Here is a 25,908-nt window from a genome sequence, read left to right as displayed (position 1 = left end):
TTTCTGTTCCGACACTGAAAATGTTGAGTGTTTATGGAAAAAGTTCAAGGCAATCGTCAAATGCGTTTTAGACAGGCACGTGCCGAGTAAAACTGTGAGGGACGGGAAAAACCCACCGTGGTACAACAACGAAGTTAGGAAACTACTGCGAAAGCAAAGAGAGCTTCACTCCAAGTTTCAACGCAGCCAAAACCTCTCAGACAAACAGAAGCTAAGCGATGTCAAAGTTTGCGTACGGAGGGCTATGCGAGAAGCGTTCAGTGAATTCTAAAGTAAAATTCTATGTACCAACTTGACAGAAAATCCTAGGAAGTTCTGGTCTTACGTTAAATCAGTAAGTGGCTCGAAACAGCATATCCAGACACTCCGGGATGATGATGGCATTGAAACAGAGGATGACACGCGTAAAGCTGAAATACTAAACACCTTTTTCCAAAGCTGTTTCACAGAGGAAGACCGCACTGCAGTTCCTTCTCTAAATCCTCGCACAAACGAAAAAATGGCTGACATCGAAATAAGTGTCCAAGGAATAGAAAAGCAACTGGAATCACTCAACAGAGGAAAGTCCACTGGACCTGACGGGATACCAATCCGATTCTACACATACGCGAAAGAACTTGCCCCCCTTCTAACAGCCATGTACCGCAAGTCTCTAGAGGAACGGAGGGTTCCAAATGATTGGAAAAGAGCACAGGTAGTCCCAGTCTTCAAGAAGGGTCGTCGAGCAGATGCGCAAAACTATAGACCTAGATCTCTGACGTCGATCTGTTGTAGAATTTTAGAACATGTTTTTTGCTCGAGTATCATGTCGTTTTTGGAAACCCAGAATCTACTATGTAGGAATCAACATGGATTCCGGAAACAGCGATCATGTGAGACCCAACTCGCGTTATTTGTTCATGAGACCCAGAAAATATTAGATACAGGCTCCCAGGTAGATGCTATTTTTCTTGACTTCCGGAAGGGGTTCCATACAGTTCCGCACTGTCGCCTGATAAACAAAGTAAGAGCCTACGGAATATCAGACCAGCTGTGTGGCTGGATTGAAGAGTTATTAGCAAACAGAACACAGCATGTTGTTATCAATGGAGAGACGTCTACAGACGTTAAAGTAACCTCTGGCGTGCCACATGGGAGTGTTATGGGACCATTGCTTTTCACAATATATATAAATGACCTAGTAGATAGTGTCGGAAGTTCCATGCGGCTTTTCGCGGATGATGCTGTAGTATACAGAGAAGTTGCAGCATTAGAAAATTGTAGCGAAATGCAGGAAGATCTGCAGCGGATAGGCACTTGGTGCAGGGAGTGGCAACTGTCCCTTAACATAGACAAATGTAATGTATTGCGAATACATAGAAAGAAGGATCCTTTATTGTATGATTATATGATAGCGGAACAAACACTGGTAGCAGTTACTTCTGTAAAATATCTGGGAGTATGCGTGCGGAACGATTTGAAGTGGAATGATCATATAAAATTAATTGTTGGTAAGGCGGGTACCAGGTTGAGATTCATTGGGAGAGTGCTTAGAAAATGTAGTCCATCAACAAAGGAGGTGGCTTACAAAACACTCGTTCGACATATACTTGAGTATTGCTCAACAGTGTGGGATCCGTACCAGATCGGGTTGACGGAGGAGATAGAGAAGATCCAAAGAAGAGCGGCGCGTTTCATCACAGGGTTATTTGGTAACCGTGATAGCGTTACGGAGATGTTTAATAAACTCAAGTGGCAGACTGCAAGAGAGGCGCTCTGCATCGCGGTGTAGCTTGCTCGCCAGGTTTCGAGAGGGTGCGTTTCTGGATGAGGTATCGAACATATTGCTTCCCCCTACTTATACCTCCCGAGGAGATCACGAATGTAAAATTAGAGATATTAGAGCGCGCACGGAGGCTTTCAGACAGTCGTTCTTCCCGCGAACCATACGCGACTGGAACTGGAAAGGGAGGTAATGACAGTGGCACGTAAAGTGCCCTCCGCCACACACCGTTGGGTGGCTTGCTGAGTATAAATGTAGATGTAGATGTAGCACATTAAAAGTGTTTGAATTAAAGGTGATTTTGCGTTATTTCTCTGCTCCATGTCCAACCAAGTTTGGTCCTCGTTCGTTAATTAGTTTCTGTATTAGAACGTGTTGAATAGGGAAAGTCTAATTATAACCACCCAGTACATAACGGATTTGGGAGTGCAGGCTGTTGACACATGGTTGATGACATGTGAACCTTTTGGTCACGCTTAGGTAGCATAATGGCAACCACTCGCGATAAGGGGGAAATCCGGGTTTGAGTCGCGGTATGCTACAAATTTTCGTTGTTGTCATTCCATCATACAACTAATGGTTGTCCATATTCGCAACTGCAAACACATTTCATGCGTATCAATTACCTGCTGCCTGCCCGTGGTAGCTGAGTGGTCAGCGCGACAGACTGTCAATCCTAAGGGCCCGGTTTCGATTCGCGGCTAGGTAGGAGATTATTTTTTTCCGCTCGGGGACTGGGTGTTGTGTTGTCCTAATCATCATCATTTCATCCCCATCGACTCGCAAGTCGCTGAAGTGGCGACAAATCGAAAGACTTGCACCAGTCGAGCAGTCTACCCGACGGGGGGCTCTCGTCACACGACATCTAATTACCAGGTAGGTCTATGACCAAAATGGCATTTAACTAATGGACCACTAACATTCATCGTTATGAGTCGTCCGGAGTCAGTGTATACGGCAGAATTATCACCAAAAGTGTCACATCGACAGAGATGACTCCTTCCAGCAATGTTACATGCAACTGACGTGGAAGCACGTTTTGAAACATTAAAAGGACACCAGGTGTCTGCGTGAAAAGCGTTCATCACGAGAAATCTCACGAAATCAGCTAGCTGATCAACAACAAGGGATACGTCTAAGCGACAGAAACGGAAATTAACTATGGAATAATCCCAGATCATGGAACTGGTCTAAACATTCTCCATCCCTACTAACGTCCGTATTTTCTCATTCCAGTTCACATCACTTTGCCACATTGTCCCTTGATATTTAATCGATGTCCCTTTCTCAAATCAGCATCCCCATTGATACTGTGCTCTTACATTAACACATACTTTTCTAGCTGCTATTCGTCACATCAAATAAAAATTCTTTCTAAGCCATCTTGTATATTCCTGCAGGCATTATGCGATGACACTTTCCCATACACTACAGTCATCAACACACAGTCGCAGACTGCTGCTGACAGATCACTTACGTATAAGGAATACAAAAGCGGTCCTATCACACTTCCCTGAGGCTCTCCTAACTGTAGCCTCGTCTCTGCTGAAAACTAGCAGCCGAGGTCAACACAACTGGTCGGCTCTTTTTACCCTTCTTCTACACAAGAGTCACCGGTGCTTTATTCCAGTCCCTCGTGACTTCGATGTGGAAGAGCGATTGGCGATAAATGCGAGTTAATTAAAGGGACAATAAAATGAACTACTCGCTGTAAAATTCCGTCCAGACCTGGCGAATTACTTGTTTTCAACTCTTTCAGCTGATTCAGTACAGCGGAGGTGGCTATTATTACGTCCTCCATACAGGCATCTGAATGCCTTCAAACGACAGTATGTCATTGTAATCTTCCTGTGTGGTTGATATCCTGTACGTGAAATTTAAAACTTCGGCTTTCATTTTCCTCTCATTTATTGGCACATCGTACCTGTCAATGAGTGACTCGATTGAAACCTTCGACCCATTTAATGATTACACTTAGTCCCAACTTAAATCATGTGCTGTGTTAGATTTTACGCTAAGACCTGGCTGTGGAGTTTGTTGTGTGCATCGCACGTCAGTGTTCTGATAGACACATGAATTGCTACTAAATTTGGGTTGTGGACATTTCTGCGCTCTTTTTTGATCACTCTATCCTCCCTCGGCATTTTCCCAGTTTTATTATGCAACCATGGTTGGTATTTTACATGCTTAATGCATTTTTAGGCACATTTACGATTTGTACAGAAACCAAATGGTAGTTATAAGAGTCGAGGGGCATGGAAGGGAAACAGTCGCTGGTAAGGGAGTGAGACAGGGTAGTAGCCTATCCCCGACGGTAATCAATCTGTGTACTGATCAAGCAGTAAAGGAAACCAAAGAACAATTTGAAATAGGAATTAAAATCCATGGAGAAAAAATAAAAACTTGGAAGATTGCCGATGGCATTGTAATTCCGTCAGAGACAGCAAAGGACCAAGCAAGGTCAATTGAACAGAATGGACAGTGTCTTGAAAGGAGGATATAAGAGGAACATCAACAAAAGCAAAACGAGAATAACGGAAAGTAGTCGAATTAAATCAGGGGGTGGTGAGGAAATTAGACTAGGAAATAAGACACTTAAAGTAGTAGATGAGTTTTGCTATTTGGGGCGCAAAATGAATGATGGTCGAAGTAGAGAAGATATAAAATGTAGACCCATCAATGGCAAGGAAAGGGATTCTGAAGAATAAAAATTCGTGAACGTCGAGTAGAGATTTAAGTTTCAGGAAGTCTTTCGTTTGGAATGTATGGAAGTGGAACATAGACGATAAATAGTTTATACAAGAAGATAGTAGTAGCTTTTAAAATGAGGTTGTACAGTAGAATGCTGAAGATTAGATGCGTAGATCATGTGATTAATGCTGAGAAGAGTAATTTGTGGCACAACTTGACTAGAAGAAGGGTTCGTTGTTAGGACATGTTCTGAGGCATCAAGGGATCAGCAATTTAGTACTGGAGGGAAGCGTGGAGGGTAAAAATGGTGGAGGGAGACCAAGAGATAAATACACTAAGCATATTCAGAAGGATGTAGGTTGTAGTAGTTACACGGAGATGAAGAAGCTTGCACACGATCGAGTAGCATGGAAAACTGCATCAAAATAGTCTTCGGACTGAAGACCATAACAAGAACAACACCTCCCCTGCACGATTTACAGTCAGTCTACACTTTACTCATAATTCGTCTATGTCCATTCAATCGGAACTAAATGTTGTTGTTGTGGTCTTCAGTCCTGAGACTGGTTTGATGCAGCTCTCCATGCTACTCTATCCTGTGCAAGCTTCTTCATCTCCCAGTACCTACTGCAACCTACATCCTTCTGAATCTGCTTAGTGTATTGATCTCTTGGTCTCCCTCTACGATTTTTACCCTCCACGCTGCCCTCCAATGCTAAATTTGTGATCCCTTGATGCCTCAAAACATGTCCTACCAACCGATCCCTTCTTTTAGTCAAGTTGTGCCACAAACTTCTCTTCTCCCCAATCCTATTCAATACCTCCTCATTAGCTACGTGATCTACCCACCTTATCTTCAGCATTCTTCTGTAGCACCACATTTCGAAAGCTTCTATTCTCTTCTTGTCCAAACTAGTTATCGTCCATGTCTCACTTCCATACATGGCTACACTCCATACAAATACTTTCAGAAACGACTTCCTGACACCTAAATCTATACTCGATGTTAACAAATTTCTCTTCTTGAGAAACGCTTTCCTTGCCATTGCCAGTCTACATTTTATATCCTCTCTACTTCGACCATCATCGGTTATTTTACTCCCTAAATAGCAAAACTCCTTTACTACTTTAAGTGTCTCCTTTCCTAATCTAATTCCCTCAGCATCACCCGACTTAATTTGACTACATTCCATTATCCTCGTTTTGCTTTTGTTGATGTTCATCTTATATCCTCCTTTCAAGACATTGTCCATTCCGTTCAACTGCTCTTCCAAGTCCTTTGCTGTCTCTGACAGAATTACAATGTCATCGGCGAACCTCAAAGTTTTTACTTCTTCTCCATGAATTTTAATACCTACTCCGAACTTTTCTTTTGTTTCCTTTACTGCTTGCTCAATATACAGATTGAATAACATCGGGGAGAGGCTACAACCCTGTCTCACTCCTTTCCCAACCACTGCTTCCCTTTCATGCCCCTCGACTCTTATAACTGCCATCTGGTTTCTGTACAAATTGTAAATAGCCTTTCGCTCCCTGTATTTTACCCCTGCCACCTTCAGAATTTGAAAGAGAGTATTCCAGTTAACGTTGTCAAAAGCTTTCTCTAAGTCTACAAATGCTAGAAACGTAGGTTTGCCTTTTCTTAATCTTTCTTCCAAGATAAGTCGTAAGGTCAGTATTGCCTCACGTGTTCCAACATTTCTACGGAATCCAAACTGATCTTCCCCGAGGTCCGCTTCTACCAGTTTTTCCATTCGTCTGTAAAGAATTCGCGTAAGTATTTTGCAGCCGTGACTTATTAAACTGATAGTTCGGTAATTTTCACATCTGTCAACACCTGCTTTCTTTGGGATTGGAATTATTATATTCTTCTTGAAGTCTGAGGGTATTTCACCTGTCTCATACATCGTGCTCACTAGATGGTAGAGTTTTGTCATGACTGGCTCTCCCGAGGCCATCAGTAGTTCTAGTGGAATGTTGTCTACTCCCGGGGCCTTGTTTCGACTCAGGTCTTTCAGTGCTCTGTCAAACTCTTCACGCAGTATCTTATCTCCCATTTCGTCTTCATCTACATCCTCTTCCATTTCCATAATATTGTCCTCGAGTACATCTCCCTTGTATAAACCCTCTATATACTCCTTCCACCTTTCTGCCTTCCCTTCTTTGCTTAGAACTGGGTTTCCATCTGAGCTCTTGATATTCATACAAGTGGTTCTCTTCTCTCCAAAGGTCTCTTTAATTTTCCTGTAGGCAGTATCTATCTTACCCCTAGTGAGACAAGCCTCTACATCCTTACATTTGTCCTCTAGCCATCCCTGCTTAGCCATTTTGCACTTCCTGTCGATTTCATTTTTGAGACGTTTGTATTCCTTTTTGCCTGCTTCATTTACTGCATTTTTATATTTTCTCCTTTCATCAATTAAATTCAATATTTCTTCTGTTACCCAAGGATTTCTATTAGCCCTCGTCTTTTTACCTACTTGATCGTCTGCTGCCTTCACCACTTCATCCCTCAGAGCTACCCATTCTTCTTCTACTGTATTTCTTTCCCCCATTCCTGTCAATTGTCCCCTTATGCTCTCCCTGAAACTCTCTACAACCTCTGGTTCTTTCAGTTTATCCAGGTCCCATCTCCTTAAATTCCCACCTTTTTGCAGTTTCTTCAGTTTCAATCTGCAGTTCATAACCAATAGATTGTGGTCAGAATCCACATCTGCCCCAGGAAATGTCTTACAATTTAAAACCTGGTTCCTAAATCTCTGTCTTACCATTATATAATCTATCTGAAACCTGACAGTATCTCCTGGCTTCTTCCATGTATACAGCCTCCTTTCATGATTCTTGAACCAAGTGTTAGCTATGATTAAGTTATTCTCTGTGCAAAATTCTACAAGGCGGCTTCCTCTTTCATTCCTTCCCCCCAATCCATATTCACCTACTATCTTTCCTTCTCTCCCTTTTCCTACTGACGAATTCCAGTCACCCATGACTATTAAATTTTCGTCTCCCTTCACTACCTGAATAATTTCTTTTATCTCGTCATACATTTCATCTATTTCTTCATCATCTGCAGAGCTAGTTGGCATATAAACTTGTACTACTGTAGTAGGCATGGGCTTCGTGTCTATCTTGGCCACAATAATGCGTTCACTATGCTGTTTGTAGTAGCTAACCCGCACTCCTATTTTTTTATTCATTATTAAACCTACTCCTGCATTACCCCTATTTGATTTTGTATTTATAACCCTGTAATCACCTGACCAAAAGTCTTGTTCCTCCTGCCACCGAACTTCACTAATTCCCACTATATCTAACTTTAACCTATCCATTTCCCTTTTTAAATTTTCTAACCTACCTGCCCGATTAAGTGATCTGACATTCCACGCTCCGATCCGTAGAACGCCAGTTTTCTTTCTCCTGATAACGACGTCCTCTTGAGTAGTCCCCGCCCGGAGATCCGAATGGGGGACTATTTTACCTCCGGAATATTTTACCCAAGAGGACGCCATCATCATTTAATCATACAGTAGAGCTGCATGTCCTCGGGAAAAATTACGGCTGTAGTTTCCCCTTGCTTTCAGCCGTTCGCAGTACCAGCACAGCAAGGCCGTTTTGGTTAATGTTACAAGGCCAGATCAGTCAATCATCCAGACTGTTGCCCCTGCAACTACTGAAAAGGCTGCTGCCCCTCTTCAGGAACCACATGTTTGTCTGGCCTCTCAACAGATACCCCTCCGTTGTGGTTGCACCTACGGTACGGCCATCTGTATCGCTGAGGCACGCAAGCCTCCACACCAACGGCAAGGTCCATGGTTCATGGGGGGGCGGAACTAAATAATGTCTATTAATTATCTGAGTAGGATGCTAACAATTGTACTACTTAATGATCTGTCCAGGTTAAATACTCTTCATATCTTCTTGATGAACTTCAGTTATCATTGGCACTGCAATGACCTAATGATCGCAAGTATCATATCCCTAATGATACTAACCATAAGATCACACCCAACATTAGTTTCGACATCTAAAATATTTCCATTGCTTGTGGGTTGTTGAACTAGTCGCTGAATACAGTTTTCAGAGAACATTTTCCAAACTACTTCACATACCACCTACAATGAATGATGAAGCTAGTCCGAACTTTGTAGGTTTAGATAGTCTCCAAATAACATTGCATGATGTGACTATTCCTGTGCTACTGATCGTAGACATTCTTTGAATGATTCTACAAACATTAGAACTGAATTCGGTGACTGGTAACAACTTCCACTGATTAACTTGAGTTCACATAGGCCGTTTACGTGTATCACGATAGCTTGACAGTTGGACTCAGCTCTGACTTCGGTCTACGCAATATGGGGCTGTATTCTTTTTCAGAAGAGCTTTAGCCTGCTCTCTACTCGGTATCAGGGGCGGCTTCTGCATTCGTTTGCACTACCTCCAAGGAATACTTCTGTTTAACTGCGATTGCTTCTTGAGCTTTCTACACAAGTAAAAAAAGTAGTGTGCCATTTATCATGTCTGAAGTGCCCTTGCACTGAGCACCGAAAGCAGTGTAGGAGGACTAAAATATGCTGACAGTGACTTGGGTTGCGCTGGGCTTGCAAATGTGGACCTGGGCGTTCCAGAGTTGTCGATCGGGGGGTGTGGAGTATGGAGGCAATTCTTGGCAACACTGTACTGGAGCCACCTGGTAGTTGAAGGTGAAGCCAAGAGTATGCAGAGCAGCATTCGCTCCCAACATGTGGACGAACATGATCTACTCGTCACACTGCAAGTTCGACTGGATGAGCAGACACAAGCTGCAAAATCACGTGTTCTTTAAACATTCATTTCTATGATCAGCAGTTCAGTCTCATTACGCTCAAAGCCCCTTTGATTTAAAAAATAAAATGGGCGAATATTTTTCATGAGACTTAAGGGTGGAGTGAGACGAAAAGTGCTGATGGCGACTTGGACTGCACCGGGCCTGCAAAAGTGGAAAGTGGACCTGGACGTTTTGGAGGGGTTGAGCAGGGGGTGCGGAGAACGGAGGCAATTCTTGGCAACACCGTACTCAAGCCACCTAGTAGTCGAAGGTAAGGCTGGGAGTATGCAGAGCAGCATTGGCTCCCAAGACGTGCACGAACATGACCTACTTGTCACACAGCAAGTATGACTGGATGGAGCTGCAAAATCCCTTGTGCTTCAAACATTCATTGCTATGATCACCAGTTGAATCTCATTTCGCTTAGAGCCGCTCCATTCTTAAAAAAAGAAAATGTGCGTGTTGTGGTTGGCAGGAGAGCCAACACCATGTTACTAGAGGAGGACGAAATGCACCCGTTTTAGCTCACGCAGGCTGGCGTGAGGTCTGGAACAGGACAAGGAAATTAGAATTTAGAAAAACGGACGTAGCTGATGTAATACCTAACTTTAATCCATTAATGATGAACGTCGCTCTTGACGGTACATGATTCACAATATCAATAGTAACTGAATATGGCGCCTTGCTAGGTCGTAGCAAATTACGTAGCTGAAGGCTATGCTAAACTATCGTCTCGGGAAATGAGAGCGTATTTTGTCAGTGAACCATCACTAGCAAAGTCGGTTGTACAACTGGGGCGAGTGCTAGGAAAAATCTCTAGACCTGCCGTGTGGTGGCGCTCGGTCTGCAATCACTGATAGTGGCGACACGCGGGTCCGACGTATACTAACGGACCGCGGCCGATTTAAAGGCTACCACGTAGCGAGTGTGGTGTCTGACGGTGACACCACAGTGCGAATATTTTTCATCAGACTTAAGGGACTTCACAGCTCCTTTCCAGCACTTCATCAAAGACGGCGCCCCTTCAGAATTTCGACAAAATAACCTTCACTATCATATCGGAAACAGTGGACCTAGGGATGTTCAGAAGTGTGGAAATCTTGCGTACAGACGTATGACTCTAGTTACACCCAGTCACCTGAGCACTTTCGAAGTCTGTGAGTTCCATGGAGCGTCCCATTCTCCTCTCTCACGATGTCTAATTACTACTGAGGTCGCTGATATGGAGTACCTGGTTGTAGGTGGAAGTACAAACGTATATTTTTGATGGTGTCTGGATATGTTTGACAACATAGTGTAACATATGTACTGAATGTAGCACTATTTTCATCAGATGATGGTTTTAGCTTGTGTGTCATCGATGGGTCTGTAGAACACACAGATGCCGAGATCTTAGTTGCTACATATCACTGTGTTATTCCACGCCTGGTACCTAAAGGAAACAAAAAATAAATCTAAAGTACGAAGAAACCAAAAATAAAAACAGAAAAGGACATACTCTGCCAGACACCTAGAAAGACAACGTCGGTTTTGATCCAGTGATGGCATGTACCAAATGGTGGATAGTGGATGTACTGATAATGGTTTCAGTGTCAATGGGCAATATATAGGTTAGCGCCATCTGAGTGTACCCCATAACAATGAATGCTCACAGCCAGAAGATTGAGAGTGGTACAGACGTTTTAAGCAAGCAGACAATGATGTCACAGAGACACACTTGTTCTTCCTGCAGCCAACTGAGCGAATTTGGAAGGGGTCAAATTGTGGGCTTTTGAGCGGCGGGATTGTCCTTTTAGAGAACTGCCACATAAGTTGGACGTACGGCATCAATTGCTTTCGATGCAGATATCGGTAGTCAGCTGAATATTCTCACACTCATAGATGAAGTCTTGGATGGCCAAGCAGCACAGACGCCCATCTGCATCGTAGTATTGTATGGGCAGCAGTGGTGGATCGTACAGCAACCACACTACAGATAAGAGGTCTTGTGAGCCCATATGTGTCAACATGTACTGTTGTGAACTGGTTATTAGCAGTGGGGCTGCAGGCATGCACACCTCTATCCCATCTTCCATTTATGAACACGATCGACATGCATATGCATGACCCGGCTGGTGCTGTCAGAGGATCGTTTGGAGCAGGGAATGGCGCATTGTGGTCTCCAGCGATGAAAGTGGATTATGCCTGCATGCAAGTGTTGGTTATTTGTGCATACAATATAGATTTTGTGAGTGTTACATTGTAGAGTGAATTCGTCCAAGACACTCTGGTCCTACCCCAGATGTTATGGTCTAGGTTGTGACAAGCTGCAGTTCTCGTTCACCTTAGGCGTTTCTGAAAGGGACGCTACTCAGCACTCAGTATTAGCAGAATGTTGTTAGACCATTTCTTTTTCCATTCTTGCATCAGAAATATGATGTGTTATTCCAACAGGACAATGCACACCAGCATGCTGCCTGTAAATCTCAATATGCTCAGTTCTGTATTCTGCCCACTCATCTAACATTGGGTGCCTAGGAAAGCTGCTTCCTCCGATTGCTAGACAACAATTCAACCAAATCGTATTAATGGAGTTCATTATAAAACTTAACGAGATATTGACGTAGCGCCAGCAAGGGGCGACAGATGAACATAAGCAAGCTCTTCAGTACACACAATTCGTAATACAAGTGAACGAATACAGTTTTTACGTCACTGCTGTAGCGTTTGTAGGTCGGCTCGAGTTCAACACAGGCCACAGCCAGGCGGAGCGGCGCTTGTATTCTCCTCATGTAGAGGGCGCTCCTGTATCAGTGCCGTACGTCCGTCAGTGTGCCATTGGCTGACGCCGCCTCACAGCCCTCTCTGCCGTAACGTTCCTGGCCGATGTGCCGGCGCTTCATATTACGCCAAAACGCTCTGTAAGACAAGGAGCAACTTCCCTTCCGGCATAATACCCAGACAAATCTCCTACGGAGCAAGTGTGGGACATGATGGGACACGAAGTGAATTATGAGACTCGTCATTCACCTAACAACTCTTACAGAACTACACGAACAGGTGGAGCTGATGTGGCATAACATACCCCAGGACAGTATTCGCCATCTGTTCAGTTGACTGGACGCAAGAGTCAGCACCTACATTGGTGCTGTGGAGGCTAAACCATGTACAAATGTGGGTGTTTCACCGTGGTCGATACCTGGTACCACAGACCTGTCTGTGCTATCAATCTTTAAGTGCAATCATTTCATGTACTCCATATGCACTGTTGCAACAATAAAGCTTGAACGAAATGGAAACTTCTTAAGTGGTGCACTATTTTTTCCCGTAGTGTACTATAACAGTGATATATTATCAGAGGACGTTAGCGTGTATGACGTCATTTCTTTGGGACTACAGGTTGCGTAGAAAGCGGTAAAGAACATCTGAGTTCTCAGAGAACACAAGGGGACTGGGGCTAGTTGGGCCTCTTTAAAGTGACAACTGCACATCACGTTACGTCTTTATCATAGTACTTTAATATTGCATGAGAAAGTGAGTAGGCAGCAAATAAACAGGATCTCTTCAAATCATTACGCACAGATTTCGCATAATATAAAACAAACAAGGCAATAATTTGTCTTAAAGTAAGAATAAATGGCAGTTACTCAATCTTGAAGGAAAGGTATGACACTGAGTGTCGAAACTGAACGCTGTTCACTCTATGAATCCAAAAAAAACTGGTAAGTAAATTGTTACCAGGCTCCTATTTCAAAATTCGTAATGTACTGCCAGACAAAAATTTGACTTACTTCCAGGACGCAATTCAGTCATCAAAAATGGTTCAAATGGCTCTGAGCACTATGGGACTTAACTACTGTGGTCATCAGTCCCCTAGAACTTAGAACTACTTAAACCTAACTAACTTAAGGACCTCACACACATCCATGCCCGAGGCAGGATTCGAACCTGCGACCGTAGCAGTCGCGCGGTTCCGGACTGCGCGCCTAGAACCGCTAGACCACCACGGCCGGCCAAATTCAGTCATCAGCTGCAAATATATTTTGTGGTGCTGTACAGGTTTCGATAAATTAATTTGTCATCTTTAGATGCGTACAAAATTATGCATACAATAGACCTCGGCTATATACACTCTTGGAAATTGAAATAAGAACACCGTGAATTCATTGTCCCAGGAAGGGGAAACTTTATTGACACACTCCTGGGGTCAGATACATCACATGATCACACTGACAGAACCACAGGCACATAGACACAGGCAACAGAGCATGCGCAATGTCGGCACTAGTACAGTCTATATCCACCTTTCGCAGCAATGCAGGCTGCTATTCTCCATGGAGACGATCGTAGAGATGCTGGATGTAGTCCTGTGGAACGGCTTGCCATGCCATTTCCATCTGGCGCCTCAGTTGGACCAGCGTTCGTGCTGGACGTGCAGACCGCGTGAGACGACGCTTCATCCAGTCCCAAACATGCTCAATGGGGGACAGATCCGGAGATCTTGCTGGCCAGGGTAGTTGACTTACACCTTCTAGAGCACGTTGGGTGGCACGGGATACATGCGGACGTGCATTGTCCTGTTGGAACAGCAAGTTCCCTTGCCGGTCTAGGAATGGTAGAACGATGGGTTCGATGACGGTTTGGATGTACCGTGCACTATTCAGTGTCCCCTCGACGATCACCAGTGGTGTACGGTCAGTGTAGGAGATCGCTCCCCACACCATGATGCCGGGTGTTGGCCCTGTGTGCCTCGGTCGTATGCAGTCCTGATTGTGGCGCTCACCTGCACGGCGCCAAACACGCATACGACCATCATTGGCACCAAGGCAGAAGCGACTCTCATCGCTGAAGACGACACGTCTCCATTCGTCCCTCCATTCACGCCTGTCGCGACACCACTGGAGGCGGGCTGCACGATGTTGGGGCGTGAGCGGAAGACGGCCTAACGGTGTGCGGGACCGAAGCCCAGCTTCATGGAGACGGTTGCGAATGGTCCTCGCCGATACCCCAGGAGCAACAGTGTCCCTAATTTGCTGGGAAGTGGCGGTGCGGTCCCCTACGGCACTGCGTAGGATCCTACGGTCTTGGCGTGCATCCGTGCGTCGCTGCGGTCCGGTCCCAGGTCGACGGGCACGTGCACCTTCCGCCGACCACTGGCGACAACATCGATGTACTGTGGAGACCTCACGCCCCACGTGTTGAGCAATTCGGCGGTACGTCCACCCGGCCTCCCGCATGCCCACTATACGCCCTCGCTCAAAGCCCGTCCACTGCACATACGGTTCACGTCCACGCTGTCGCGGCATGCTACCAGTGTTAAAGACTGCGATGGAGCTCCGTATGCCACGGCAAACTGGCTGACACTGACGGCGGCGGTGCACAAATGCTGCGCAGCTAGCGCCATTCGACGGCCAACACCGCGGTTCCTGGTGTGTCCGCTGTGCCGTGCGTGTGATCATTGCTTGTACAGCCCTCTCGCAGTGTCCGGAGCAAGTATGGTGGGTCTGACACACCGGTGTCAATGTGTTCTTTTTTCCATTTCCAGGAGTGTATTTATTTGAGCATAAAATGTGTTTAAAATAATTACGCATAATATGTACATTTCTAGGCATACCACGGCAGTATGCTTCTATGAAGGAGATATTGACATCTGCTAAACACACATTAGGTAAGTTTCTGTAATATTAAAGTTTTAAACACGGCTGCGTGGTCAGCGAACGTTTTCAAAGTAAAATTAAATCAATAAAACCCCTCGGTCGCAAATATTAAGTCTTTTGACCTAGTTTTGGCACTACTAAGAGTGCCTTCATCGGAAGTAAAACATTCAAACTGGCCTATAACGTAAGTACAAAAATTATACGACTTTTTTTTGTATAAGTGTCAGCACTGACTACAATTACAAGAAAGAAATAGTACTTACATGTCACTTATAAAATAAATATTAAGCGATAAAGCTGTAGTCACAAAATCTTTGAAGTTGTATTAGTCTGTAATATACTTTTTATGCTTCACATAAATGTAGTCAAGGTCTAACGATTTATAATATCACTAATTTTGTAGGCTTCTGAAGAGGACAAATTGATTTGTCGAAACTGGTAAAGCGTAATAAAACTTATTAGCAACTGATGGCTGAATTTTATCCTGAAAGAATAATACTACATTGCCGAAAATTACAATCACAAATAAAATAGAAGAGAAAGTGATGCATCAAGAAGACTTGGTGCGATTTCAATATAACTTTATACACATACACATCATCAACAGGTATGTAATTAGTTGGAAGTGCAGTTCTCTGTGAGTGGCAGAATGGCTGGGGAGTGTGTAATACTGTTGTTCAATTTTTAGCATTGTTTCCAGGCCTTCTAAGGTAGAAAAGTGGCGTAAACAGCGTCCTCTGTTGAGCGAACTCTGAATGAGATGGTGATGTCGAGTATTCACGTGAAACCGCATTATTGGCAACTGAGGGGTTTTAAAGAAGCCTTATTGTGAGTCTTCACCTGCCTGACTGCTCGAATCCTACAATATCCAGCTTTTGGGGCATTAGAATGCGTTCGGGCCCCGTGTTGAACTGCATGGGGGCGTCAGGGCAGGCATTCCCGTCATCATGGATCAAATCGACGATGTCAGACCACAAGGAGGTAGCATCGCTGAATGAACACAGTTTTAATCTGCCTGGATGTTTCATATCAGCCCGCAATCCACCCAGGCTGTGGCTAATCCATGTATGTGCAATATCCTTTCTTCCAGGAGTGCTAGCTGGTCTTGCAAGTTATACTGGAGAGCGTCTGTGTAGTTTGGAAGGCAGGAGACGAGGTACTGGCGGAAGTAGAGCTATGAAGACGGGTTGTGAGTTGTGCTCAGGTAGCTGAGACCATAGAGCTCTTGTCAGCAAAAGACAAAGTTTTTTTTTAATGTGTTAAATCTTATGGGACTTAACTGCTAAGGTCATCAGTCCCTAAGCTTACACACTACTTAACCTAAATTATCCTAAGGACAAACACACACCCGTGCCCGAGGGAGGACTCGAACCTCTGCCAGGACCAGCTGCACAGTCCATGACTGCAGCACCTTAGACAGCACGGCTAATCTCATGCGGCAGACAAAGTTTCTGAGTTCGAGCCTCGACTTGGCACACAGTTTTAATCTGCCAGGAAATTTCAAGACCCACATTTCACTGAGTCTAATGAATTATCCATGTTCATAACTGGTCATAACCCACAAGCTGAATTAAGAGAAAATGGAGAATCAAAGGTGTGACTCTCAAAGTTGAAACTGGACAAGTTCCACTCTGAAGGTGTAAAATGTGCTCGTATAGAGACAGAACTCACTGCAGGCGAGAGACGGTGGTGTCACCAGCTCCAGGGGTGGTGCGGGCGGTTGTCGTCGGCGCCGTTGCGACAGGAGTCCTGCTGTGGTCGCCGTGGTCGCTGTGCGGCAGAGTGCTGGCTGCCAGTCTGCTCTCTGGGGTGGCTGGAACACTGTACAGAGACAAGCAGTGTGTAGAGTTTTGACATGGAGGATAGGTAGCAGCCAGCCATAGGTAGTGCTGCTGAGGGCTTGTCCAAACACAAATAATACAACACACGGTGCCAACGACAGCAGTCGCTGTACTAAGATGAATGACTTGCCACTGAAGTACAAGAAAATGATCATATGGCCTTGTTGGCTGGGAGGCCCCATCTGGGGAAGTTCAGCCGCCGAGTGCAAGTCTTATTTCAGTCGACGCCACATTGGGTGACTTGCGTGCTGGTGATGAGAATGATGATGAGGACAACACAACATCCAATCCACGAGTGGGGAAAATGTCCATCCTTGCCGGGAATTAAACCTGTGCCCACTGCTTTGGAGGCATGCAAGGTACCACTGAGCTAAGCAGTTGGACACCATTGAGCTAATCAATTCACACATTTTTCCTCCTGAATTTCCCATATCACCAGCTTAGCGTATCAGACCACAGAATGTAGGAAATAAACCACAGATAAACGGTATACGCAAAGGCCTATTCTTATGCTGCACTGATATAGCAACTACTGGGCAGCAAAGTTTGAATGCATATCTACAACATGAGTAATATTACAATGGCTGTAGCCTTTAAATATCATTCATGTGATACTATCAAACAATGGAAAATCTAGGATGGAATGTAACACTTTCGTGAGAAGCAAAGTAGCTACTCACCATATAGCAGAGATGCTGAGTCACAGATACGCACTACAAAAAGACTCTCACAATTAAAGCTTTCGGCCATTGCCTTTCGTCAACAATAGACACACGCACGCATACACACACAATCATGCAAACACAACTCACAAACACGACTGCAGCCTCAGGCAGTCTCCCTGTCATGGCCTCCTCCTTTCCCCCACCCAGTCGCCACTCCCATCATGCACTGGTGCTGCTGCTCCCAGTGTGGCCTCAGATGCGTGACACTGCGGTCGTGTTTGTGAGTTGCGTTTGCGTGACTGTGTGTGTTTGTGTATGTGTGTCTGTTCTTGACGAAAGCCAATTGCCGAAAGCCTTAATTGAGAGAGTGTTTTTGAAGTGCATATCTGTGACTCAGCATCTCTGCTATATAGTGAGTAGCTACTTTCCTTCTCATGGTATTGTTAATGTGATATTGTGATCATCAGATGGTCTATGACGGTTCTGCGTTAGACACCTGGCTGTTAGAGACACAGATGTTAAACAAGGCAGAGAACTTCTTGTATGGACCTATTCTTATGAAAAAGAAAGAAGCAGATTTGATTTACGCTGCCCAACGAGAACTCTCACTAAGCAGGTGAACATTGAGCATCAAATAACTGTTAAGTCGACTGAGTATTTGAGGAACTTCAGTAAGGTAAGCTGGGACAGTGTATGCCTGGTAACTGACGACAGGGTGTCACTCTGCTGAAATAAAAAATTCTGTTTCACTATGGTATTTAGTGTACTCATACTATCAGACTGTGATTGAGGGAAGGAGTCAATATCGTAGAAATTAATGATGAAGAGGTTACGCAATATAACTATCAAAGCACATTTCAGTAAGGACTCATGAAACAACGATTGCACATAAGAAATCCATAAAGTAATCTGTGAATTTTGGCAGTGAAGAGGAGATAGACGCTAATGTCTGGGATGTGAAGTATAACCACTAAAGAAAGTGTGGATGGGTGTGTGTGTGATTTTTTTCCATTACTTAATGTAGTGAAATGTCGTGTGCTAGGGCCTCCCGTTGAGTGGACCGCTCGCCTGGTGTAAGTCTTCCTAGTTGACGCCACTTCGGCGACTTGAGCGTCGATGGGGATCATATGATAATATTGATGATGAAGACCACACAACACCCAGTCCTTGAGCGGAAGAAATCTCCGACGAAGCCAGGCCCCTTAGCGTGACATTCTGACGCGCTGTCTCCTCAGCTATTGAGGCGGACACTTAATGTAGAATAATTGGGCTGTGAATTTACGACTGACACGAAGTGGAGGATATGATAAACGGACGTTATACGAGACATTGATCTTATGATAAGCAGATGGTCACCTACCGTGCATTAGTGTGTGAAGCCTGAGGCTGTGGTGAAGTTGATGGTCAGGAATATCAACACAGATTCTATTTAATTTATTAAGTGCTTCTCTGATCAACACTTCTGAATACTGCAAGTACAATAACGTCTACAGATAATGTGTTTGTCTACCAACTCAGAGTCGTCACCTTTGAAAAGTTTCTGAATACCCACACTCACATCTGGTCCATACCACATTGGGTGGCACTTTGACCACTACGACTGCTGCGCCTCTGAAACGAAGCTGCCTGCTCTTGAGTGACCACATGAGGTACTCACTCCATCAGCTTTCAACCAATAGCTACCATCGACGGCGTCTACGCCGCCGGATTACATTGATTTTCCATATCTGCATCGTCAACAGCAGCGTGTACCCTGTTCAGGGGTTGTGAATCCTGGTTTATCTCTTTGCGTGCACAGGAAATGCTCAGTGCCCTGATCATCAGAAAGGCTCTGGTTATGGTTCATAAAACGTTCGGTGTGGCCTACCTATGACCAGTTGAATCACTTAAGGTGGAATTTATGTACCAAACGTTCAGCGAAAGAGTCGGTAGTCCACCCCCTGAAAAAGTGAAGTCAAATGTTGTTGTTTTTGTGGTCTTCAGTCCTGAGACTGGTTTGATGCAGCTCTCCATGCTACTCTATCCTGTGCAAGCTTCTTCATCTCCCAGTACCTACTGCAACCTACATCCTTCTGAATCTGCTTAGTGTATTGATCTCTTGGTCTCCCTCTACGATTTTTACCCTCCACGCTGCCCTCCAACGCTAAATTTGTGATCCCTTGATGCCTCAAAACATGTCCTACCAACCGATCCCTTCTTCTAGTCAAGTTGTGCCACAAACTTCTCTTCTCCCTAATAGTGTGTTCAAATTTGACCATGTTGCAGTGAGAAATCAGAATGAAATCAGAAAATATTTATTTTGCTCATAGACGCTAGTTGATACACTGAATTTCAGCCAGACATACTCATGGGTCCAAAAACATTTGATCCGGGATACTGCAAACCTTTCAGGTAGGAAAATCTGAATTTCAAGTACGTTTACCAAACTCATGAAGGAACCGACATGTCATTTGCTGAAATGTTGGGATTGATGAGAACTCGCAATATGATTTTCTGATTATTGATAAAATGAAGAAACTGAATGAGTGGCGATATAGACAAAACGACGAGATTCTGTATAAAAGCTAGTGTACCAAACTGTAATCGTGTCGGTATACTGTAGGCTATGTTCAAATTTGAATGGCTGCAGTGTGCTCAACAACAGAAAAATCGAGACCTTTAGTGTCAGATTAGGATAACTGCGTCAAGGCAGCAGCTCTGAAAGGGGAATCCCAGCCGAATGACGGACTCCACTCAAGTGAGCAAACAATCAGCAAAAGGTTAGTGGTATTGGAGGGCATTATCAAGGCAGCAGCTGCAACAGTTGAGGTCAATGGTAGAACCCCACAGTAAATAAGTTGCATTCTGTTTTGAAGTTTGATCAGTAGGCAGCAGGATACCAACAAAACACATGGTCCTACAGGTGTTGAAAGCTACTCACCAGAAATTGCGTCTCTCGGGATCGCTGGATAGTGAAAAGTGTCTCTCTGAAACTGGTTTGATGCAGCTCTCCATGCTACTCTATCCTGTGCAAGCTTCTTCATCTCCCAGTACCTACTGCAACCTACATCCTTCTGAATCTGCTTAGTGTATTGATCTCTTGGTCTCCCTCTACGATTTTTACCCTCCACGCTGCCCTCCAACGCTAAATTTGTGATCCCTTGATGCCTCAAAACATGTCCTACCAACCGTAACCCAAAAGTATTTAACAGTGCTTGGTGGTGGTGGCGAATGGTGGTAGTGCTAGTAGTAGAAGAAGAAAGAGAAGTAGAAGAAGAAGAAGAAGAAGAAGAGGAAGAGGATGAAGGTGTGGGCAGTGGAAATCATCTCTGTATTTAGGGAAAGCTACATATAAGCTTAACGAAGAACACCTTAAAGGCAAGGGTGTGTGAATGGACATCTCGTTTAGTGGACCTAAAACCGTCAAACCTTTGAAAGTATTTTCTGAAAGAAAAATATTGCTGACATATTACGTATGACTACTGCACGAAAGCGAACACCCCAAAAAGACCATTAAAAATCAGAAACAGTAGGATATACATTAACATTATTAGACCAATGTTAAGCAGCGAATTTCGCGTAGGCAATGCCTTTGACATTCAGCATAAAATGCTGAACACATTACCTCTGGAGTATATGTGTTACAATGATCCTAACGAAAACATGTATCGGCTCCGACTACGGACGGCATCAGCAGCAGCGAATACAGTGCACACGAATGGAATATCAATCATCTCAGAGCTACGAGAAAGTCGCATTGCTGAACAATAATAGTGGAGACAGTGATTCGTAAACTTCACGCGTGCTATCGCAGAATCTTCCAGGGCAGAAGAGCTATAATACATAATTTGGATAATCTATGACAGGCCGATCTCGTGGATGCAACAGCAAACTCATGAATGAATGCAGGTTGAAGTATATCTTAACGATCACAGATACGTGTTCCAAATTTTCCTGGCAAGCTCCTCTGAAGGCAAAGACAGGGAGTAACGTGGTGCAGCCGTTTGAACAATTGCTTCAGAACTGTAGGAATTGGTGTCCAGACAAACTGCAGAATGATCACACAGGTGAATATTACAATAAGTACATCAAGCTGGTAATGGAGCGATAAGGGATAAACCACTATTCAACATTCTCCCACCTAAGAGCGAGTATTGGAGAGCGTATGAGCAGAACCAAGGGCTTTGCTTCAGTGGCAACCCCAGTTCCCGTAAGGTCAACGAAGTTAAGCGCTGTCAGGTTGGGCTATCTCTTGGATGGGTGACCATCCGTTCTGCTGAGCAGCTACTTGACTGGGGAGCCACTTGACTGAGAAGTAGCTGCTCCGGTCTCATTACCTGATAATGGCTGGGAGAGTGGTGTGCTGACCACATGCCCATCTGTATCCACATCCAGTGACGCCTGTGGTCTGAGGATGACACGGTGGCCGGTCGGTATTATTGGACCTTAAAGGGCTGTTTGGGAGGAGTTAACCATTAAGAACCATATATGAATGGCTTGCACACATTTCGAGACATTCTCCAACAAATTATCGGAGTGTATAATCCAACTGAAGACAACTGTCGATGCACGTGATAATGGACTTCTGAATACAGCATACAAGCGGATTAATATGGTAGATCCACGCAGTCAGAAAGTCATAGTAGGTGATTTAGTGCTTATTTCAAAATAAAAAATTGTGTCTCAGAAATCTCACTTTCCTAGCTGTTCAATGGAGACCTTTACAGTGTCCAGAGCACAGGGAAAATACGCGAGAACACACACCTTAAAGAACAGCGCTGGTGAAGAAACTGCAGGAAGTTTTTACACAGAGGAATGGCACAAGAGTTAAATTTGTAGAATCTGTCTTGAGGATAGAGGGAACAGCGTGTTAGTGAAATGTCTTTGGTGTTAATAATTACTAATCAGCTGGGTGAATGCTCAAAACTGCGGTACAACAGGGTGCGCAAACCTCAGATAACGCAGTAGCATTCCATGAGTGCTAGTAAGGTAATCAGTGGAGGTGGTGGTGGCATTCTCGATGAACTACCAGTCGAGCTTCATCCTGTTGGATACCAATTTCAGTGAACCTGGAATGATACCGAGAAAGCATCTGGCTGATGGTGGAAAAGCGATTAATGACAGCTGCCTGCACCCAAGGACCTACATGAGCCTCTCTCTACAAGATAAGTGGCCAATCATCTAATAAATGAACTGAGGTATACACCTCTTCTGGAAAATTTATGTTCTTCCTAGGCATCATAGCTATATTGTATGTAAGGATTCAGCACCTCAGGTGTATGAGGGCAGTGTCACAGGACTGGCTGCCAGGATCACAGTGGCCACCAGCAGTATCATGGTTGTGTGTGGGCAGTACTCTTCAGGTAGTAGCCAGCTCTTGGACAGGGCCCAGAGCAGGTCGGTACTAACTTATGTTAGCTGCTTGCATGCATAAGACTCTCCACGTAGTGGTGGCCGCTATGCTGTTGCCAGGTTGTGACTACTGTTCATAGCTTCTACAACCTCGGGAGTATTTTGTTCGCCACCAGGTGCTCGGTAGCTCACATAGTGCGTTATACTGTGCGCCGACAGTGAAACATACAACCACCAGTGCTGTGTGGAGGCTACGCCCATGACACAACCATGATAGTGCTGCCACAATGTGGTGGGGTACTGCAGACAAGTTCTGAGACACCCATACCTATGAATGCAGGAGTCGATTCGACAAGGCAGTGATGTGTTCCTGGAATGGGTGGCACTCACCTATTTGCAAGGTGTCATCTCCTCAGAGTTCCTCACTGGTGGTTCTCAACTCGCTATCCCTCCATTCCTCTCTCTCATTATATATTGAGCCGACTGGTTAGTGCTTCTCAACAATTACTGTCCTTTCAATCTTTGCCACTGCTGTTTCAACCGTTCTTCTTCAACCCTAGACCCTTTCAGCATTATGAAGCGCTACGTCGCTGCTTTCAACATAGGTATACAAAAGTAATTTCAGCTCTCTTCTCTGTGTATGTGTGTGTTTCCGTTTTTTATAACTTCCTATCAGATGACAAGTTTCCTTCTCCTCCGCCCATTGCAGTTCTGAGCATCCTGTCGCCTATATTGAGCGCCATTGCAGTTCAGGATCTGGTTAGGCAGCTTTGCACTCCTGAGGAAGGCTTCTGCTTAAATTCTGATTTATGTGAAAGTGACTACGAGTTTCTCTCCCCTCTCTCCCTCTCCATATGTGCCTGTGCACAGATGTCTAACCATCCCCTTTCTGTTTCTGTCTTTTGCAGAAATCTTCAGTCAGATCAAGGAGTTGGGGATGGGTCCAGTGCCACAGCTGAGTCCAGTAACTACTGGCTTCAACTTAGTGCAGCATTCTCATTACTGATGACAACAACAGGCAGGAGATACCTTCTGAGCCCACCCCATGGCAGATAACACAAAACGTCGAATACCTCAGATATGAGCAGTAGTTCTCCTACCACCCAGCACAAAAAATTGCATTCTAGCACTGCTAATGGTATGTGTTCTTGTCTGCTTGTAGGTGTACTCAACAATGAGTATCAGGTGAATTTCTTGACCCTTTTCTTCAACATTAGTTCAGGGAGCATGATGTTGGCCATCAAATAGAGAATATATGAAGTAGTTGTCCTCATTCTTCTTCTATCAACAAACACAACTGCCTGCATTGATTAATAATGTTGTGTGTTCTATTCTCTGTTTGCTGGTGCACTCAATGCACGTGTCCTGGTTGACCAACTTTTGTTGGAGGTAGCGACTAATAAATTCCGTTTGACTCATTCAGAGTCAGTTAACTCTGAACGTTATTAGAAACGCTGTAGACGTCCACATATATCTTCATTTTAAATATGAAGCGATAAAGCTGTAGTCACAAAATCTTTGAGGTATTTTTCTGTAATATACTTTTTATGCTTCACATAAATGTAGAGTCAAGGTCTAACGATTTATAATATCACTAATTTTGTAGGCTTCTGAAGATGACAAATTGATTTCTTGAAACCGGTAAAGCGTAATAACTTATTAGCAACTGATGGCTGAATTTTATCCTGAAAAAATAATACTACAGTTGCTGAAAATTACAATCACAAATAAAATAAAAGAGAAAGTGATGCATCAAGAAGACTTGGTGTGATTTCAATATAACTTCATACACATACACACCATCAACAGGTATGTAATTAGTTGGAAGTGCAGTTCTCTGTGAGTGGCAGAATGGCTGTGAGTGTGTAGTACTGTTGTCCAATTTTTAGCATTGTTTCCAGGCCTGGTATTACAATCCCAAATAAAATAAAAGAGAAAGTGATGCATCAAGAAGACTTGGTGTGATTTCAACATAACTTCATACACATACACACCATCAACAGGTATGTAATTAGTTGGAAGTGCAGTTCTCTGTGAGTGGCAGAATGGCTGTGAGTGTGTAGTACTGTTGTTCAATTTTTAGCATTGTTTCCAGGCCTGGTAAGGTAGAAATGTGGCATAAACAGCGCCCTCTGTTGAGCGGACTCTGAATGAGATGGTGATGTCGAGTATTCACGTGAAACAGCATTATTGCCAACTGAGGGGTTTTAAAGAAGCTTTATTGCGAGTCTTCACTTGTCTGACTGCTCGAATCCTACAATATCCAGCTTTTGGGCCATTAGAATGCGATGGGGCCCCATGTTGACCTGCATGGGGGCGTCAGGGCAGGCATTGCCGTCATCATGGATCAGTTCGACCATGTCAGACAACAAGGAGGTAGCATCGCTGAATGAACACAGTTTTAATCTGCCTGGATGTTTCATATCAGCCTGCAATCCACCGCAGAGTGAAAATTTTATTAATATCACCCCAGATCACATAAGAAACAGATTGCCCGATCACTTGGTCTAGCAGGCAACCCTTGTCAGGGAACGGCCACCAGGCGGCAACAGCGTCACACCCTTACTTCTGGAATCAACCACTAGATGGCACTCTGTTCTGTGAAATATGTGGCAACGTCGGCCGAACACGTGCAGCTTTTCACTATTTAGCGTGTGTGAAGTACAGCTGTTTCTGACATACTGGTGGTTGTGGATCGAGTCGTCATACCGAGGACCTACTAGTATATCAACTGTGGAGGGAGTAGACGAACAAATCCTGAACTAAAAACGTTCAGATTTCCCGTCAAAGGTAAAGAAAGGTTACGCGAGTGGATTTTAAATTCAGGTAAATCAATAAATTAGTTACGAGTAAGAATTAATAAAGAGCCATAAGCATTCGATCCTTTTTAAATTTTGTCGATGTTATATTCGATGTAACGTGGCAGCCCTTCCTGTACAAGAATCATATCATATAATTTTTAAATGAAATTTTTGCTGCAATTTGGACTTTTTAAAACTGTTTATTCACTTCACTATCGTAATTTTGGGTACAGAGGCATTTTTGTGTGCAATGTGAAAACTGAAACCAATATAACATATGGATAACAAAATGTAAATCATAGTGTGGTAACATTTGGTAAACAATTTCAGAAGCATTACCTTACAAGACCTTTCCCTTGGTACTTGAAAATGGC

At 44.1% G+C, this 25,908-nt stretch overlaps 1 protein-coding gene across 4 annotated transcripts in view; it reads right to left on the bottom strand.

The window, feature by feature from the left end:
• The window catches only part of LOC126213333 (poly [ADP-ribose] polymerase tankyrase-1-like), a 161,625-nt gene that overhangs the window by 11,346 nt on the left and 124,371 nt on the right, over positions 1–25,908 (bottom strand). For 3 of the 4 annotated variants that reach the window (XM_049941025.1, XM_049941024.1, XM_049941026.1), the window contains one exon: positions 16,568–16,717. The exons of the other annotated variant lie outside the window; for it this stretch is intronic. In XM_049941025.1, the coding sequence (XP_049796982.1) occupies positions 16,568–16,717 (150 nt within the window). The remainder of the gene's footprint in view (positions 1–16,567; positions 16,718–25,908) is intronic. 4 annotated transcript variants of the gene reach the window in all.

The sequence above is a fragment of the Schistocerca nitens genome, chromosome 11 (genome assembly GCF_023898315.1).
Source record: "Schistocerca nitens isolate TAMUIC-IGC-003100 chromosome 11, iqSchNite1.1, whole genome shotgun sequence".
NCBI lineage: Eukaryota > Metazoa > Arthropoda > Insecta > Orthoptera > Acrididae > Schistocerca > Schistocerca nitens.
This window is presented reverse-complemented; position numbering and strand designations above follow the sequence as displayed.